The sequence below is a fragment of the Patiria miniata genome, unplaced genomic scaffold (genome assembly GCF_015706575.1).
Source record: "Patiria miniata isolate m_02_andy unplaced genomic scaffold, ASM1570657v1 HiC_scaffold_3, whole genome shotgun sequence".
Classification (NCBI taxonomy): domain Eukaryota; kingdom Metazoa; phylum Echinodermata; class Asteroidea; order Valvatida; family Asterinidae; genus Patiria; species Patiria miniata.
In genome coordinates this window covers 11,299,759-11,319,094 of record NW_024037069.1, presented here as the reverse complement: position 1 = coordinate 11,319,094, position 19,336 = coordinate 11,299,759, and the positions used below count along the sequence as shown (strand labels likewise).

The following is a 19,336-nucleotide window of genomic DNA, read 5'->3' as shown; positions in this document are numbered from 1 at the left end:
CCCCCCCCCCCCCCACCCCGTAAGTTTTCGGGAAATTGGATTAAGTCTACCGGTGAGGAGAAATGTCGCCCTCTATTGGCGGGCATTTAAACATATTATTGCATGTCATGCCTGTCGCGCGCTTTATCATGCAGCATGCAGAAGCAGGTGTCAAAGAGTCGCAGTCAATGACATTGGAAACCTAGTTTACCTAGGTACGGTACCGAAATATTGATTATGTTAGTGAAAATAATTGTGGGGTGAAATTGAAATATTGTAGCATCATGCTTGGCATTGTGCCAGGCTCCCAGCTATGGGCATCATGATGGCTAGACTAATTACTACAGCGTTTCAAACTTCAAAGTACTTCGGGAAGGAAAAAGTGTTAGGCCTGATGTATTTCTTGTAACAGTGTATAATTCAGGACCAAAACACACACTTTTATGTTTCGGGACTTATTAGGCTTCCTACCTAAATAAGATAGTTGGCAATGATACCGGCAGGAAAAGTCACTTTATGTATATTGTGCTTAAACTGAAATAGTTCGCTAAAATACCATGTTGAATATCAGCTGGCTTTAATATTTTTGTAGAAAGAGGCATGAGAGGGCAATGGCATGGGGCCAAACTTCCACAGGCAGACTGGTCTGCACTGCTGTGACTCGCATAGCCTTGGTCAAGGTGTTCGTCATTTTCCGTCCGTACGGTATTTGGCGGCATATCACCGCGCGCGTACAGCGCGAACAGCGATCTCATGCGGCCACTATTTATATAATGCAAATCGGATCCAAATGATTTGCATAACAAAATATAATTATCAATAGTTTGCTGTTCACGCTGTTTTTTTTTTTTTTTTACATACAATACATGGCGAGGATATGCCGCCGAATACCGTACGGACGGATAATGACCAACGCAATGACCAAGGCTACGACTCATGTCTCTCAGTATATATTTTAACCTTTAACAATACTTCGACCTTCGGCTCCATTGCAACATTGTTCGCCTAGAAACAAAATCCGGGTTGTTTGTTTACCAGGATGAATTGAAAATCAGAATAGAACCCGGGTCGGGGTTTCGGAGATCGAGGCTGGTGGGGACCGAAAATGCCGGATATTCGTAACCATATTACACCCCCGAATGCTCGCTTTGTCCCCGAAATCCTTAGGATTAGGATTAGGGCTAGGGTTAGGGTTATAGGGTAGGGATTTCGGGGAATGGAACGTCGGTATATTGGGGAACATAGGTATGCACCCCTTTGTCCCGTCCCATCCCCCAGGATTCCTGGGAAATGATACGGTCCCTGGGTATATCACCTACGGATGAGTTCGTATTATGCTCGGGCATCCTCAAACTGTTATCAGAATTTACCGTAATTTATTCATGCTTACAAAATACACCCGGAACTTGGTGAACAATGAAAATAAGGCAGTTTCTGAAGAAAAAAGAGACGGGGAAAAAAAACTCACTTCAATCAGGAATTGGATAGTTTGTCCTCGGTTTTCTCCTCAAACGTAATTCCTTCTTGTGATGGAAAAAGTTGGTCTCGAAACTGTCCTTTCCCCATTTCCGTGGTTTTGGATCCAGATTTTCAAATTAGGTGTTAATCATCCAATGTGGTGTTGTTGTTCCCCATAAACGTCATATCAGGATCATTTGCATTTAAACCAAAATAAACCTATCGAATTATTATAACCGCTATTAAAACCAGGTTTAAAAAAAAATCTAATTCTCTTCCAAAATACTAAATAAAAACTGCTCTTGGCTTCAAACGTCATGTTAGAATTGACTGTAGAGTCAATTTTGAACGGTTCTTGTATGGAGGTTTCTTAAACTGCACTTGTGCCGCAGCAGCTCTCCTTCCGCAGCACTTTTTGGTAAGGCCTGTGACTCGGGAGCTATTAAAATATGCGAAATCACCCAAGCGGTTATTTATTTCGCTTCTAGCACTACGATCATGACAACTTACGTGTAGGCCCAACGTTATTCACTGTAGTAACACTTCAATTCTGCCATCAATCACAGATGAATTTTTCTTTTCATGCCCAAAACTAGCCCCATAATATATAAATGCAGCTCAAATACTGCTCTGAACTCCCTCTACGTTGAATTTAGTTTTTGACAGAGTCCTTAGCCTTTAATTTTCATGCGAAATTTGCAGTGAGTTTGTCCAAAAATGAGTGCAGTATTTGTCTTGGGGTCACAGGTCAAATATATGTGACCTTTGTTTATCTCAGGTAAGTATCTTCCGTAGTGATTAACAAGTGAAAAAGAATTGTGCCAGTTTCGATTTCATTCAAAACAACTTTAATTTCCTCTCCTGTGTGACGTGTTGCTATCACCGCTGTGTGGTTCACAATACACAGGAAGACCAGAAATTAGGTGTTGTTAATTACACTTAAATATTTATTAAAAATTTCCATATTTTCAGAATTTCTGTACTCACCCTGTATTGAGGTGAGACATTAAACCTTAATATTTCCTTATAGTGGTGCTGTATAGCCCCAATATCATTAGAAAGGTGGCAGAACCACTTTTTGCCAAAAATTGTGGGATCACTTTTTATGCAACTGACTCGTTCTACCTATGAATATTAATATGATATACACAATTGTAATGACACTTTTTCATGACCCAAGTCTAAACCTTGACTCACTGTGCCATAAGCTTGAGAATTTTCAGATCTGGGGACATCATATTTGACGTAGTGATACCCTCGGAGAGGTCACTGAACTTTGTATATCTTAGTTTCCGTTATTTGTCATATTTATTCATCAAAACGCCTTTTTTTCGTGACCAAGTCCTCAATAGTGCCAACGAACGGTATTGCACCTATTAGTTTAATGTCATATTATGAATTCAGACCCCACAAACAATTTTGAGGTGACCTCTGACCTCGTTTCTCCTTGTTTTATTGGCAGACGCAATATGATGAGATTGGAACTTAAATTTGTGGATCTGTTTAGTTATGGAAAATGTACATGTGCCAGGCAATATTCACTCTTGTGTATTTATCACACCCTTCTGTATCAAAATGGACTTGGATAACCACGTTTTGAACCTTTTTACCAAGCCTTATGGTCTCTGTAAGAGAGTGATGCTTGTCCGATGTGCAGCTCAAATTATTGTTTGATTGTGATTATTTGGAAAATTGAGATCAGATGTCATGCAAAAAAAACTTTGTGGTCACACTTCATGACATAATCGTAGAATAATGTTAAAATACACTCTTTTTTTTATCTCTTATTAGACTTCGGTCATGAAAAAGTGGCATTTGGAATAATAAAAATTATAAATAACGGCAATCAGAGTATACAAAGTTTATTGACCTCGCAAAGGTCATCAGAGGTCAAATATGAAATGTCTACATATCTGAAAATTCATATCATTTGGCAAGAATACCCAAAATTTAGAAATGGGTAATAAAAAAAGGTGTTTTGAATATACGTAATCCTCGTAGTATCTGTAAATAGGATACACAAACTTTATTGACCCCTTGAAGGTCATCAGAGGTCAGATATGAGATTCCCTTCATATGAAATTCTTTTCATAACATGAACCACATAACATTTTGACTTGGGACTTGGGTCTTAGTACACTGACTATGTAAAAATTGCCAGCATGCCAGGGGGATCGCGCAAGTTTCACTTGCTGCAGTATTTTTTCAAATCAGGTTTACAGGTCTTAGTAGAAGTTCAGTCATATTATTATTTTGTTATTTATTATCCGCGGTCTCGGTCTCGGTCTCGGTCTCAGGGGCGGATCCAGACTGCCATTTGCCGGGGGGGGGGGGAGGCTAGAATTGTAATGAAGGGCCTGCGAGCGCGGAGCGCGAAGCCCTTACGGCGTGGGGTCCGGGGCCCGCTTAAAGGGAATATAAATCATTTGCTTTTGCTGTAATTTTCAGAAATGGATGGAATTGGGGGGTTGGAAATATATAGCAAACATAGTTACACTGACTTTTTTGAGGTTTTGGGTTCGAAAATGCTATAAAAACCAAGAAAAACAATCATTTTCCTGTAGTCTGGTTCCCTGACTCCATATAAGAAGAAACAGAGCAGTTTACATACATTGGGGATTGTAAGGTCAGGGAACCAGTCTAGCTGGCTTGTACCCGTTCATAGGTGTGTAATCGATTGCAAACAAGTGCGATGGTCAATTGGGGCCAGTATTTGAAAAAAAGGCAAGTTTTTTTCCAACGCTGGCCGATCAGCGTTGGAAATTGATTCAAAAATACCACTTTTCTTGAAAATGACAGTATACCAGGTGCCATGAGTTTACAGGATGCTTTACACTGTCATTCACTAACAGTCCAGCAAGGACCAGCAATAGTATTGCGTTGTTTCGCAATAGTATTGCGTTATTTCGCAAAACTATTGGGTTATTTCGCAAAACTATTGCGTTATTTCGCAATAAAATATTTTTTTCACTTTTAAAATCTGGCACGAACGCAACCTCGTCCCCAGGGTGTCGAACAGTACGCGCCCATCACTACCTGCTCTCTCACCCTGGTATTGGATCATTTGCATGTGCAAGATTTTTGCACACGTATGCAAATGAGGAATAGTGTGGTGCCTTGGATATGCTTTACATTAGCGTTTGTTTTTGTATGCGGTGTCTGGGGTAAAAACAGAGTCAATTCGTCGCAGCACGAGCACGGCGTGAGTTACGAAAACACGATTTTTTTAATTAAACTGTTACGATCTTATCGAGACAACATGCAGTATCACATTTCATTTTAATATGAACAAACTGGAAAGGAAATTAGTATTTTCGAGAAGGCGTGGATGAATGATCGCGAAAACACGTACTGCACGTTGTGAATAATATAGCACCAAGTACACGATAAAAATTCATTACTAGCCAATTGCGGTATCTAATCAGGATACAGAAGAAAGTTTCCTATCCAGGGTTTACTATTGGAAACGCGGTTGGAAATAAAGTAAGCACTGGGGACGAGGTTGGCACGAACGGGCTTCCGTAGAACTGTGACTGCTGCCGTTTAGCTAGTCTATTCGCCGTGGTCTATTGTGCGCGAACAGATTTGCTGATTAATTAGGCAAGACCCGGCCTCTTGACTTCCTAGATTTTGACCAATCAGCAGGCGCTTTCTATAGGTCTATTGGGTCTTCGGTCATTCACCTGTTGCGCGTCATATAGATGGATTTAAAAAAAAAAAATGTCACGGCGCGCGGCGCTCGGTACAAATGTGCTCCCGGCTGTTGTTGTATTACAAAACGCTGCATTCGAATTGACCAATCTCAGCGTTAGTCCTGATTTTGGGATGAAGTGACGTCACGATTTACTTTCGGATTTAGTAAAGTCGACTCCGATTGGCTGGCGCGCGGCTTGCATAAATCTGCATGCTTTGACATATCAGACGTTAGACAGGAGATGGCTCCGTGGATAACGGGTGGTACTCAGACTACCGTTTAGCCAGCAAACACTGCACTGCGTTTTGAATCAACAGAGAACACCGAACAACCTTGCAACATGGGGTGCTGTTTTAGAAAACGGCAGGGTGAGAGACATAGTCATTGTATTCTTTCCTTTCAATTTAAAATCAATGAAGATTTGTAATAGCCAAGTATCGTATCGCCTATGACGTGGTGGTTTTACAGACGATGTAGTGTTGAGTTTAATAGTTTAGTAAAAATATCCTCCTAACCAAGATGATTCGTCTTCTCAATAATGCCTTCTAAAAAAATGTCCTCCTAATCATGATGGCTTGTCTTCTGAGGGAGATTGGCTTCCTCGAGTGACTCTACTTCAGGTGAGGCCTGTTTATCCTGGTCACTATCTTGGCTCATTTCACTTATCTCCTGCAGCTGAGTTTTTGGAGAAACTTGATTTTCTTCCCTGCTGACTAATCCTCCTTCTTTTGGCCCAAGGCTTCAACGGTTTTCCCTCATAGGGCTTGAGGCGTGTCGCTGTGGACAGCAGTCACGTCTGTGGCCAAATTTTTAGAATGAAAATGTTATGATTTTTTTGGACCAATAATTGTTGTGAGTGTCCTGTATGGGATATATGTAACAAATAAATTTGGTGCGGTGCCACGCAACAAAATAATTTCAAACCCGCCAGATGTACTCTTTGTGAGAGTGTGTATGTTACTCCAGGATACGGAGTTTTTAGACATTTTCCCCCGCTCTCCCCTGAATGCCGTGCTTTGACCGTGAGCGAGTGACACCCACAAAATTAGACCCTCGACAATTATATGAATTGTACCCGAAAAGCACTGAAAATGTAATCTGGCCTAAACAACTGCGAGCACAGTGTGGACAAGCCGAATTTTGTCTTTGTAGTGTTAGAGAAGTTTACAGTTAAAAAGTCCATAGAGCATCTGTTTCTTTGCAACTTTTTGTGTGTGTTCACAATAATTATTTCGATTTCGAAAATGAGTTGTTCTGGCGAAGGTTGCGAACGTTTCATTTTAAAATCGCGTTCGCCAACGTAGCTGCCGTGTGTGCCTGATATTAGCCGGCACGGGAAGCTAACTTGCGCCGTCGATTCGACGAATTCCACGGCGTACCTTGGCCAGCACGACACGGTCACGGTCTTTCTGAACTAAGTCAGTATTCAGTTAGTTTGCATGTTTTAACTGCTGACGTCATCAAACCGGAAATAACGTGTACGTGTACATAAAATGTACTGAAATTTATCATAGGCCCTACCCCAAAAGATACGATTTTATTTTCAAATTAAAACGAATGGCTAATGGCTGTACTGGAAAGGCTTGAATTTCATGGTCATTTTTGTTTTGTTCTGACATAAAAATATTTGCACGTTGTGTATATAATGTCGAGCATCATAAGCTTCTTTCTTGAGAACATTGCTTAACAAGCGACGGGCTCCCCTGATAATCGCATCCAATAATCCATTATAACTTTATTTTTTCTTTAAAAAAACCAACAAATTTGCAATTAGAAACTTTCCGTGCTAAGCAGCCGTATGCAATTTTCCCTGCGTTTTATGGCAAGGGTTAAATTGCCATATTTCGTACCCGCATGCATGAACTCGTACTTTGAGTTGGCTGGCTGTCAAAAGGAACTAAAATGTATTATTCAACCATTTATGACTGGAAAAAGTTCTTGCACAAAAGCCACGGCAGCCTAAACGAGCCATGCATGGCGGTTCATTCACGGCGGATAACTAGGATCCGCATTCCATCCATCGCGTCGGAACTCCTTTTGTAACACGCTATTCGTGACTTTGGGTATTTTTTTTGGGGGGGGGGGGGGACAACTGTGACTAAAACTGATTTCCTGCTACCGTTTAGCCAGCAAAAAGTGCACTGTGTTTTCACTTGCATTAAAGGGAGTGACATCATTGGCTTTTGCTGTAATTTTCAGAAATGAACTATTTGAGGGGTAAGTATAATAGATCAAATGTTGTTACACTGACACGTGTGTGAAGTTTTGTGTTCGAAAATGCTGGAAAACCAAGAAAATAGACAAATGTTCAAGTAGTCTGGTTCCCTGACTCCACTGAAGATGGAGTGGATCAATTTATAGATGCCGGAAAATTGTAAGGTAACGGAACCAGTCTAGCTAGCCTGCACCCGTTCAGGAACATGTAACCAATAACAAACAAAATTTGGACCTTTAAAAAAATCGTAAATTTGGAGCAGTACTTGAAAAATAGTTAAGTTTTTCCAACGGTGGTCGGCCGACCACCGTTGGAAATGTATACAAAAATACAACTTTCTTGAAAATGACTTCACACCAGGTGCCCTAATTTTGCAGGATGTTTTACACTGTCATTTACCAGCATCCTAGTAAGGTATTTTGTAAAAACTAGGTAGTTTTATTTTTCGATGCTTGCAAATGTTGTATTTTCCCTTAAAGAAAACAACAAACAAGTTTGCAACATGGATGCTGTTTCACAGTAAGGTTAGAGCTATGGTATCCTTTTTTTTTCAATTAAAAATCAACGAAGATTAAAACAGCCAAGTATCTTATCGCTCATTTTAGGTTAACGGCAATTTTAAAAAACCAGGTTTTTTTTCGAGATTTAGAAATACAGGGTGAGTAAAAAAGAAAGAGACCCACGCAGTCTAAAGAAAATGACTTCTGATAGCATTGATCAATTTCAGTAATTCGTTTTTGAAAAGAGGGGAAGAAGATGCTCTTTTCAGATAAAACTCATTGTTGTGTTGAATTTGATTGCTTTTGAAGAAAAAAAATCATTAATTTGGGTGACTTTCTTTTTGGCCCACCCTGTAGAGTCATTTGCTCGCAGTGACTCGAGTCGAGTCGAGTCATTTGCCCTCAGGGACTCGACTCAAGTCAAGTCACCAAAAATTGTGACTCGAGTCGGACTCGAGTCGAGTCATTGACTCGAGTCATTGCAACTCTCTGTAGTGTTGAGTTTAATATTTTAGGGGAATTTTAAAGACATTTTCGAGATTGCGAAGTAGAAACGTTGTGGCAAACCTTCGCTTGTTTTGCTTTTTTTACTAACAGGTTTTTGAGAAATGTTTCACACCAGAAGGCAAAATGTTTTGGGACCATAGAGGGTACTCATGTTTTATAATCCCCTTGGAACTGGTGGTGGGCTTTCATTGAAACAACTAAGTAATCTAAAATATAATGGTTAAATGCATTTTTTCCAGACTTTGAAATGACCGATAATCTCGTTGAAACAACATTTACTGTTTAATGAAATGTATTTCCTACATTCATGGTACTGGAAGTATATTTCAGGGAGACACTTAGTCCGTGCGAGAACAATTCCATGAACAGCTGAGGCGTGCGGATTGTGGTCAGTAACTATACTTGCATGATTGCAGAAAATAAAACTAATTGAACTACAACTGACATTAATTTTGTTAGTTGAAGGTGCGGCCGAGTTAACGGAAAGAGACACAGCAAAGACAGGCGGCACAAGTGGTCAAGTAAAAAAGTCGGTAAGTGAAAAAATAAATAAATAAAAAAGCACATTTTGCCCCTTTTTTACTTTTAAATATGAAGTAAATCAGATCTACCGTTTGTACCATCATACCCAGAAAATTGGGCCGTTAAAGCGGCCTCATTAGAAAGCATTATAGATCATTATCATGCTGCGGCCATTTGGATTTTCCAAAGCTAGGCTGGAAGGAAAATAGTCTGGTTCCTTTTTTTTTTCTCACAAAACAAACATCATTCAGTAATGTTATTGGATACAGGAACATGACTGAAATGATGGCAGCATGGGAAAAAAAGCTTCGAAAGCTTTAAACGATCAGCTATTTGCTGCATGCAGTGGCGTAGCCAGGAATTTTTCAGTGGGGGGGGGGGGGGCCGCTGGGGGGGGGGGCTGGAACATTTCATGGGGGGGGGGCGTAAGCAGGGGCGTCAATTTCTTCTCAAAAGTGGGGGGGGGGGACATACCTTGATCATAACTGATGCAAGCGCGAAGCCCTTACGGTGTGGGGTTCGGGGCCCGCTTAAGGGCCCCGAAAAAAATTGGATTCTAGATGTTCTGTGGTGTGATACGACGTTCCTCCATGCTTTAACTAATATTTTCTTGGCAAAAGATAATTATTTGAACAGCGTTTTCGAGGTTGGAGACATTGAATCAGCTATTGGTATTCTGAGCTATTGGCGTGGGGTTCGGGGCCCGCTTAAGGGCCCCGAAAAAAAATTGGATTTTCCGTGCTCTGTGGTGTGATCTGAGGCAATTTCTTACCACTTTAACCAATAATTATCTTAGCACAAAAGATAATAATTTAAACATAATTTTCGAGGTTTTCTCAGCTAAAGGCATAAGAACATTTAGTGAACATTGTTTTCGAGGTTGGAGTCATTGAACCAGCTACCAGAATTCTGAGCTATAGGCGTGGGGTTCGGGCCCGTTTAAGGGCCCCGAAAAATGTTGGATTCTAAATGCTCTGTGGTGCTATCTGAGGCAACTTCTGACCACTTTAACCAATATTTTCTAAGCAAAAGATACATTGTAGTACATAATAGGGCCCATGGCGTCATGTAGATCAATGATAATTTTTTTAGAAACTCAAAATCTCAGTGGGGGGGGGGGGGGGGGGCGACTGGGGGGGGGGGGCGACAAGGTTTCATGGGGGGCGGTCGCCCCCCCCCCCCCACGCCCCCCAGTGGCTACGCCACTGGCTGCATGCATGTTTCGCAGTTGTGGCATCGGGCCGATTTCGACGTTATTTTACCAACAAAATCACTGTGAAACGTTTTCAGGGGTTACAATTTCAGGAAATCGTCGACGGAGAAGTGTATCTTCCGCACCAACATAAGCCAGATGAAGCGGTGCACTTCGGGGTTCGACTTGATGACGTCGATGGGCAACACGTCCTGTCAGAGACGGTGGAAAATAGCCTGGCACGCGACGCAGGAATTCAGTATGTAAAGACTAAAAATGGATTATTAAAAGAAGCTGGTGCTAAACTTGTTGTGTCTGGGTGTGTTCTGAATTTTCGCAATATCTCGGTTTTTTTTTTAAAGGGCCTGTGTCATTAATTGTACCATACAGTTTAATGCAAGTTCCTACTCATCTGAAACGTATGAAAACTATCTGACAATAAACTCTCTTTGGTTAGTTTTATTGAAATATGATTGTGTACGTTTGTAATGTTTTTAATTGTCCATGCTTTCCTGACAAATGAGGGCGTTGTTGCTGTGACGTCATTTCAGGAAGGACACTGTTCAGTTTGGGGGTTTTCTGTTCAAATTGTGAACCCAAAATTTGCTCACGGAAAACATTTGTGAGAAAACTTGCTCTTTGGCTTACTGACATGTACCGAATTAAAACTGCGAGTACCAAATTGTAACTGTCCAAAATAAGCAAACAAAATACATTAAAATACTTGACAAAACTTGTAACTATTCGTGACATTGTTAATGACATTTTTGAAAAGAGGCAAGATAATATGTGGCAATGTTATAGTCGCGTGGTATTTTTGTGCGCTACGAACTTAGGAGGTTACTAAGAGGGCTTCTATTACACACCTGTTACTATACATCACCCCTGCCACTGGCCCTGTGTCAGTTTTATGGGTCTCCAGGGCTTGGAGTGAGGATACGGTTTGCATTATGGAGGTCACTATTAATTTGCATTTTGACTTTTCAACAAAATGGGAAATTCGTATGCCAATTGACAACCACCACCAAGTTAGTAATCTTATCGTTTCATGCAAGACTCGCATGCAAGACGACCAGAGCTTATTGAGCAAGTCACACTTGTTTTTGTTTTACCAGCGATGGCGACGTTCTCGTGGACATCAACGGTACAAACATTGAGGGGCGCCAAGTCCAGTATCTTCTGGACCTTCTCCGTGAAGAAGTGAAGCACAGACTGCTTTTGGTGAGTTCTGACAGACTTTCTATTGTTCTTGTGACAACTTAAACCTATTGTCTCATTGGCAGTCATTGCTTGTTATTCAACCTATAGACTACTTTTTAAGGATAAATGTGCGATAGCCTATAGCCAAAATAATTTGTCATGACATACTTTGCTCAGTGGCGTATTCAGAGGGGGCGGGGTTACCTCCCCCCCCCCCCAGGCGGATTTTCTAAAAGACAATTTTTTTAATACATAAATGTAAATACCCATTTGGAAGATGGGTACCAGGCCCCCCCCCCCCCCCCCCCCACCCCTACCCCCGCTTTTTGATTTTACGGAGGCAAAGTGTCCGGAGGAAACACCTCTCTACATTTCGGCGCGAATGTGCGGTTCCCCCCCCCCCCAACATTAAAAGCTGGATACGTTGCTGACTCTGACTGTGTGCCAAATGCCATGCTTGTATCCAACAAAGGCACAATCACATCATCTATCTGCCGTACTAACTACATGTAGTTTGGTCAACAGTCTGCTCTTTATTTCTCGTTATATCCTGTACAACTATATATTGTTATTCGAGCAGTACTTGTGGCTCATTAAACCTTAAAGATAAGCCATGAAATGTAGGCCAAACCATTAAAAAAAAATTGTTTAATACGTACCATTTTCTTACAGACCGTAAAGCGCCAGTTGGATGAGGATAAGCACGTATTCGTGTGGACTTATTTCAAAGTTGTAGTAAAAGGTAATATTCAGTAATCTTAACATTATTCAAAACGATTCTTAAAAATCGACACAATAAATCGACTGTAGGTATTTCAGTGTATGCACCGTTAGCATCTATACGAGTTGACTGACGATTTGTGTTTTTAAAAACAACTTTGGTTTCATAACAAAAAATTGATCCCTCATCATTAACCCAATGTGTTTGGGGGAACGAACTAATTGATGTAACACTTCTTTATCCCAAGGCGTAGTGATATCAAACGTGGGTTCCGCACCCCCCTCAATTAGTTGAAACAGAAAAAGAAGAGACCAATACTAACATCTTTAAACTCAACTGTAGGAAAATGATTGGAAATGTCGTGATGCGTCAAGTACAGTATATATTATAGGGTACACAGTTATAGTTGTTAATATACATCTGTCTTGAATACTGTATTTTCATTGGCCTAGAACGACCACGCGTATAAAAAGTCATGACACACTCCCTGTGGGATCGCGCGTACGATGTAAAACGCTTGTATCGTTGGTACCGTGTCGTTGGTACTCGGGCCGCATAGCATATATCACCATAGCATAGCCGCATAGCACCGTCCGATGTTAAAAACGTCATATCCCACATCACAGCAGTCAATATGAACAATAAAAAAAAAATAACTGTATGATGAACATCGCCCCCATGCGTCCATTCATTCCTATCCAGCCCACCGCGTCCCTCTTATTTTTCACTGCCCGTGGCCGGCTAGACTTCTTTTTGATACCCCCATTGAGAAATTACTCGCTATATGCTGACCCCCGCCGCGCCCCCCCCCCCCCCCCCCCCCCCGCGATTTGTTTCTTCCAAACGACATCCGCATAAGTACAGACCTACTTTATAAATACAACGAATTAAACCAAGAAGAGAGAATTGTCAAGGCACTCGAAAAAAATAAGTTCATCATCTTTCATTAAATTTGATTGTTTCGTTTTACCGAAGAAAACCAGCCGGAGGTGAATATTCTGTACTTGACTCAGACGGATGAAGATGTCATGCCGTGGATTAATGTCGATCCAAGCCAGCCGGCCGAGTATGAGTGGGTGGGACCGCCCATCGGTTCCTACGACATATACATTGATGAAACCACATCACATTATCTGAGCCTGAGCAATAATAATAACAGAGGCACAGTGGAATTTGTGTCGAAACACAACCCGCTTACATGTAAGTAGATATCCGTGATTGTATTCGTTGGTAGGAGTTCGAAGCAGCAGCAATATTTATAACCGTATCATAAAAACAAAATAAGTAGCATGCAGCAACAATGGATGGGCGATTCAAATCATATGGCTAAACTTGGCCAGGTATAGCTTAGCGTAACACCGGGGGGGGGGGGGGGAGTGCTTGCCCACCCCACCCCCTGGAAAAGCAACAACACCACCAAACAAACAAAAGAGAGCGGGAAAAAGAAAGGAAAGGAGCTGCGAAGTCATTTCGCTGTTAAGTTAATAGGCGGGGTGAGCAAAATCTCCCCTGCCCACCCTCGAAAACAAAGGATAAATTTAGAATAGACGCTTCAAAAATTTGCTTTGACCCCCTCTTGTAAAATCCTGGCGACGCCCATGCGTACACTCTAAAAACAACTTAGTCAAAATATTGACTAGTTTTCCCAGTTATTGGAAATTGACTAGGAATTTAGTTAAACATGGAAAGTTCCATACTATGACTAGAAACGTAGTTGGGTTCGACTCCAATTTCAGTTATTTGCATAACTACTTTTCCAAAGTCAATAATACTGACTGAAAAAATCTAGTCAGATTGACTGATTTTCAGTTGCACCCAGCTGACCCTGAATGGCTAGTCAAATTTGACTGGTTTCTAGTCAAATCTGACTAATGCATTTTTAGAGTGTATCACGAAAGCGTCAAACGATTTGCTTTGGCTGTCTTGTTTCTCTCCCTAGGGTTGAAGGCTGCCTGAAAACAATGTCAGAAAAATGGGTCAGTTTGATATTTGAAAATCCTCAAAGAAACTTCATTCATGGTGTTGTCTTGTGTTGTTGGTTTATGTTTTTGAGGGAATGTAATCTCACGTTCCCTTCATAGAAATGACCCCAGAACATGGATAGGAAACTTGCCTGAATTTCGCGAACAGAATTTCGTCGAAAAGTTGTCAGTGTTTCTACTTTTTAGAACGTTTCTTTTTTACCAAAAACCTTCGGCTAGCTCGGGTCATTATCAGCATCCAGACTCCAAAACCAGTCTTTAACATCTTGTTTAATTCCAGAAAAACACATATTTATTACGTTATGCATAATCAATTTTCTGTGACAGGTACGTTCTACAAGTATATCTTCGTGGGTCCAGGTGAACCAGAAAATGGCATTGTGGTTGTATACTCGCTGCAGAAATACGAGCAATCAGTCACTGTGGATGCCTTAACCACACCAGAAGCTAAAGCTAACTCTGATGCCGATCCCACGATCGGTGTGACGGTAAGCGTTTTCCCAACATACTGTCGCACTAATGCACACGGGGTGAGTAAAGAAAAAAACGGAACCCATACCCCCCAACAAGTTTTTTTATATTTGAAAAAAAAATGTATCACCAAAAATAATGATGACTGGAAAGGCAAACTCAAATTCCTTTTAGATGAAAACAACTTACTGAAATCGCTTTATCCCTTCAAAGAATATCACCATTTAAACACAATGACCCTAATAAGGCTGTTTATTGTGTATTCTGACTGTTTGGAACAATGAAGAAAATGACACAGAATACCTGTTTCAATAACTGTCAACAACCGTAGTACACGATATCTTTATTAACAACCCTGGTTAGGCAAACAATATGATTTATAAAATGCACTTTTTTGTAAAAGACGGGCCTTCAAAAGGACTTTGTTGAATATTTTAACTTTTAAACTGAGGTTTTATCGCTGGTGATGTTTGAAGCCAATTGTGACGACCGTGATTCTTCAAATCGCATTTTGGACGAAAGAGGTTTTAGGGTCATTGTGTTTAAATGGTGAATTTTTTTTTGAACTGATTGAGCAATTTTAGTATTTTTCATCTAAAAGTAGCTTATGAAATTGACTTTTCCAGTCATTATTATTTTGGTGCTATTTTTTTTTAAATATGAAATACAATTTTTGGGGGTTTGGGTTCCGCTTTTTTGACTCACCTGGCATGTAACTCACCCTTGGTACTTTTGAGACGGGTGGGCATCAGTGAGCACAATCGTGGTCAATATTTTTGCTGCCCGTGTTAAAACGTTCTCACGTTTGTGGCGCCTACGGGCCTTTGGAGGTGCCATCGCATATCAGGTGCAAATCCTGAAAAGATTCCTGAGGATGTTCGCATCCTACTCTTAAGATGTCGTCATCCCAGGATAAGTTGTCGCAGATGCCGACATCTTGATGTTTAAGATGTTGTTATCAGGTGGGACATGTTATGTCAAGATCTCAACATCTTGGATGGCACGTCCAGTGCTCCATTGTCGCCGAAATTTGTTGTGAATACCATTGCATTGATGACTATTTTTTCCCTTGGAGGAGTGAGCTACTTCCTGTGTCATCTCAAGTAGCAAAAATAACGTATTATTTTTAACCCTGACCCTTTGTAGGATTTTCCACTGCCGAAAACAGGCACAACCATTCCGGTGGACCCTCGTTTCTGGTACCAGAAGGAGAATGCAGATAATGGTCTATTTTCTCTGCAGAGCGTCGAGCAAAACGGTAGGATTATGTACTCACCACCCTTCAAAAGGCCCGCCATTTTGAGCTCGTTTCAGACTGTGCATCCCCCACTAAACTTGCGATTGCAAATTAGTCAGTTGCGTTAACATTCCCCTATTGCACATGTATTTCTGTAGGTAGAGGTTGAGACACTTTTCCTTAAAGGGGCACTAGGTCCTGAAATCCCCGAAAATTTCATGTTTTGGATTGTTTACTTATTCTATTTCAAACATGTGGTTGAAAGGAAATCAACCTAATGTCTTACCTTTCCGGCCAAGAAAAGACGGAAAAAAAACGGTTGTTTACATCGGACGCGACGTAGTACGAATACGTTTTTCGTGTCGTTCTCATACTGTGTCATACACGTTGTGTGTCTCGGGAACAACAACTAGCATCCAAACGGCTCGAATTTATGGGGTCGCAAAAGTGGACCCCGAAATTCGTTCTCACACGCATAATACAGGAATAACACAAAAACGCCAAGTTTTTGAAGGATAGTTGTGTGGATGTTTCTATCCTAGTTTTAAATGTTCTTTCTTAAAACATAATCTCGTTCAAAGCGCGTTTTGTAGCCCAATTGGGCTGTTCCAGGGCCTACTTCCCTTTAACGCAGTTCATTGCATTTTGAAGATAAGAGTTTCGCGCTCATGGCAATAGGCCTTAGACTTAATGACGTCACACTTTGTTTACATGTGCGCTTTCCTATGTGGTAGACGGTCCCTACTTCGTCTGGCGTCCCGACTTCGCTGCCATTGGAAAGCGCTTACGACTATTGCCAACAGTATTGTTTATACTCCCCTGCATGCTGTCTCTCACACATTCCATTTCCGCCACTCTGTTTAGTCCACCGCATTGTGCAAGTTTATAGGCCTTTCCTAAATTATTTCAGATAAGATCTTAAGTTTTGCATGGTGAAGATAAAGATTTACGGTAGCACCATGTGACAAATCTCTTTTTTTTTTCTTTTTCAAATTATTTCAGTGGGATTTACTTTTATCAACTTCTCCTTTCTCCTTTCTCGTTTAAGGTTGGTACGTGTCAAAGAGTACTTCGGGTGATGATGCCACTCTATCAAAAACCGCACAGTATTTCAAGATAGTGCCAAGCTGAATTGGAACAGTAATTCCAATGAGAGCGAGTGTTGGATCGTACCCACCGTACATCATTTTTTTAAAGGTGCTGGTATCGGCTAATTTCTGTGAGCTTTCATTGGAGGAATTTGGTTAACGGGGATGTATACAACATTTGCTTTTACTGTAATTTTTAGAAATAAATGGATTTGGAGGAATAGTATGTTATAACAAATATTGTTACACTGGCTTGTTACACGTTTTGGGTTCGTGGATGCTGAGAAAAAAATCAAAGAACTTGCCAATCATTATCTTGTAGTCTGGTTCCCCGATCCCACTTAAGAAGTGTAACGGGTCGGAGAATAATTATTAGTCTAGCAGGCTTGTACCCCTTCACATGTGTGTAATCAATTGCAAAGAAAATGCAGAATAACTAAACATGAAAAGTAGGAGCAGTTTTTGAAGAAAAAAAAACAGTTTTCTCCAACGCTGGTCTGCCGCGTTGGAAATTGATACAAAAATACCACTAGGCCTATATTAACTAGACTGGTTCCCGCCCCATTTAAAGCCATAGATTGAATTACCTTTACGCGCGCAGCATGATTGTTTATTTTTGAATCATTGTTTAGCTTTGTGCATGGACGATACTTGAACACAATAAAAACCTCTTTTTATTGATAAATCCCAGAGACACTTTCGAATACAGCAAAAATCGAAGCTCATCACCACAAAACAAATGAACGCCATTTTGCAATAGGCTGGTTCCGCGCAAACATTACCATTGTGATTTTGAATCCAGGAGGCGGGATTCAGACCTATGCACGTCCTGCATATAATTTGCATACATTATGAGGAAAGCCTCCTAATATATTCAGGATTCACTGTTAGCTACCTGTCCCTATATTCCGAAGGACAGTTGAGTGACAAGGAACCAGTCTTAACCTAGTAACGTGCGAACGTCTCCAGTGAACTATGTGGGTCAAGACGTCTTCACGAAACATCTTGATATTAGTTTAGTTCTTGATCGAACTTGCCCAGTTATATTACCCACAAAAACATTGGATGTTGTGGTCACATGATGCCATCTTTCAGCAAACTGTTCTTTCTGCACTGCATGTGTATCTTTTGAAACCTGATTGGTGTAAAAGTGACGACATAGGCCTACGCTGTTGAATGTCAGCAAAATAACTTGCAAAAGATGCTTAAATGTTTGGCTTGCGCGTCGGTTGCTCGTTGCTTGCCCGTCAGTATGACGTCACGGGGCACATGGTCTAGCGCCCTTTTTGACAAGGCGGTCGTGACGACTCGGACCAGTATTGAGCGGAGACTATACACAATGTCCAGTGACGTCATTCGATCTGTAGTGAATATGCATTAGGTCCAATTTTGGGAGCCACTAGCAAGAGACACAGCTCAATAATGATTGGCAAATTTATATGCCAACAAAGTTGGTTGTAAGCATGCAGTCCCACGAGCAGGGACGACCGCGAAATTTGGCCATTAATGTGCAGTCTCCGCTCAATTCGCATCGCTGTCAAGTTCGCCGACTGTTTAAATTAATGTCAATAGTCAAGGCGGTATAATTTGTGAATTTTTAAACAAGGAGGCGCTCTGTCGTTTTAGAGCGCCATTAATATTGTCATCTAACTAAATCGGTTGTACCTGAATCTATCACAATTAGTCCTTATCAAAAGTATATATTAATCCGATTTCGTTAGAGAAGTGCATAGCATTGTTTTAATCATTAATCTTGCTTGTAAATGTGCGCGTAAATCTTTCGTATAGGCCTAATCATTTTTTTCGTATTATAGTAAGCAATTACAATTTTTATGAGAATTTCATTCTGCGTTTAACTCGATGAATGTGTATACAATATTGTGGCTGTGCCCCCCCCCCCAAAAAAAAGAGAGACAACGTACTAAAGCCTGTTAAAGCTGGTCTCAGCAAAATGTCCATTCAAACGATTCAGACTGACTATAATTGAAGTATTTTCATGAACGTGGCCTAGGTCATCAGCCTGGGGATTTGGTCGGTATCAAATGAGGGGAATAATGCTCATTGTGCTTTTTGGCAAGGTATGCACCCCTGCTGGAAAATATATGTGATAATATTGCAGCGGTGGCAGCTTTCTGGGTGTTATCGCTTAAAGAAAAAAAATGGCGGCCAAAACATGCGTGTTACTGTTAATCCAGTAACAAGCATAGGCCTATTGGCGGCCATGTTGAAAAAAAAAACAATAACACCCAAAAAACTGCCACCGCTCACACTGGAAAGCTATCACACATTTTCCAACTCTAGATGCGCATATATACCTTGCCAAAAATCGCTATCCTTTCGATCATTAATACCGGTGGCCCAATTTTTGGACCGTGTGCGGTGAATTTTTGCCGAGTTTTCTGCCTCGCGAGGCCGTCTGGCAAACATCTTCCCTGTTTGATTTCTGTTGCCTCGCGAGGCGAAAAACTGTCACAATAGTAATAGACGACACGCATTTTTTTATTGCCCCTTTTCACGTGTGGTCAAACTTCCACTGTCCTGAAAAACCCCCACAAGTGCCTATAAAGTAG

At 41.0% G+C, this 19,336-nt stretch overlaps 1 protein-coding gene across 2 annotated transcripts; it reads left to right on the top strand.

Moving 5' to 3' along the window:
• Window positions 1–5,354: 5,354 nt before the first annotated feature.
• On the top strand, window positions 5,355–18,666 carry LOC119737842. Of its 2 annotated transcripts, none has more exons than XM_038212466.1 (9): window positions 5,355–5,499; window positions 8,813–8,886; window positions 10,181–10,326; window positions 11,183–11,288; window positions 11,940–12,009; window positions 12,964–13,188; window positions 14,298–14,458; window positions 15,588–15,699; window positions 16,727–18,666. In XM_038212466.1, exons 1-9 carry the CDS (start codon window positions 5,472–5,474, stop codon window positions 16,807–16,809), a joined length of 1,005 nt encoding a protein of 334 aa, XP_038068394.1. In that variant the 5' UTR covers window positions 5,355–5,471; the 3' UTR covers window positions 16,810–18,666. The 2 variants fall into 2 exon arrangements, with proteins under 2 accessions (XP_038068394.1, XP_038068393.1); XM_038212465.1 differs by having other exon boundaries at window positions 10,166–10,326.
• The last annotated feature ends 670 nt before the right edge of the window (window positions 18,667–19,336 follow it).

Excerpts from the sequence above, each read along its gene's own strand:
- LOC119737842 (XM_038212465.1), top strand. The coding sequence starts at position 5,472 with ATGGGGTGCTGTTTTAGAAAACGGCAGG. Across the intron at positions 8,887-10,165 it reads GTGGTCAAGTAAAAAAGTCG|GGGTTACAATTTCAGGAAAT; the intron begins GTAAGTGAAAAA and ends AAACGTTTTCAG. Across the intron at positions 11,289-11,939 it reads TGAAGCACAGACTGCTTTTG|ACCGTAAAGCGCCAGTTGGA; the intron begins GTGAGTTCTGAC and ends ATTTTCTTACAG.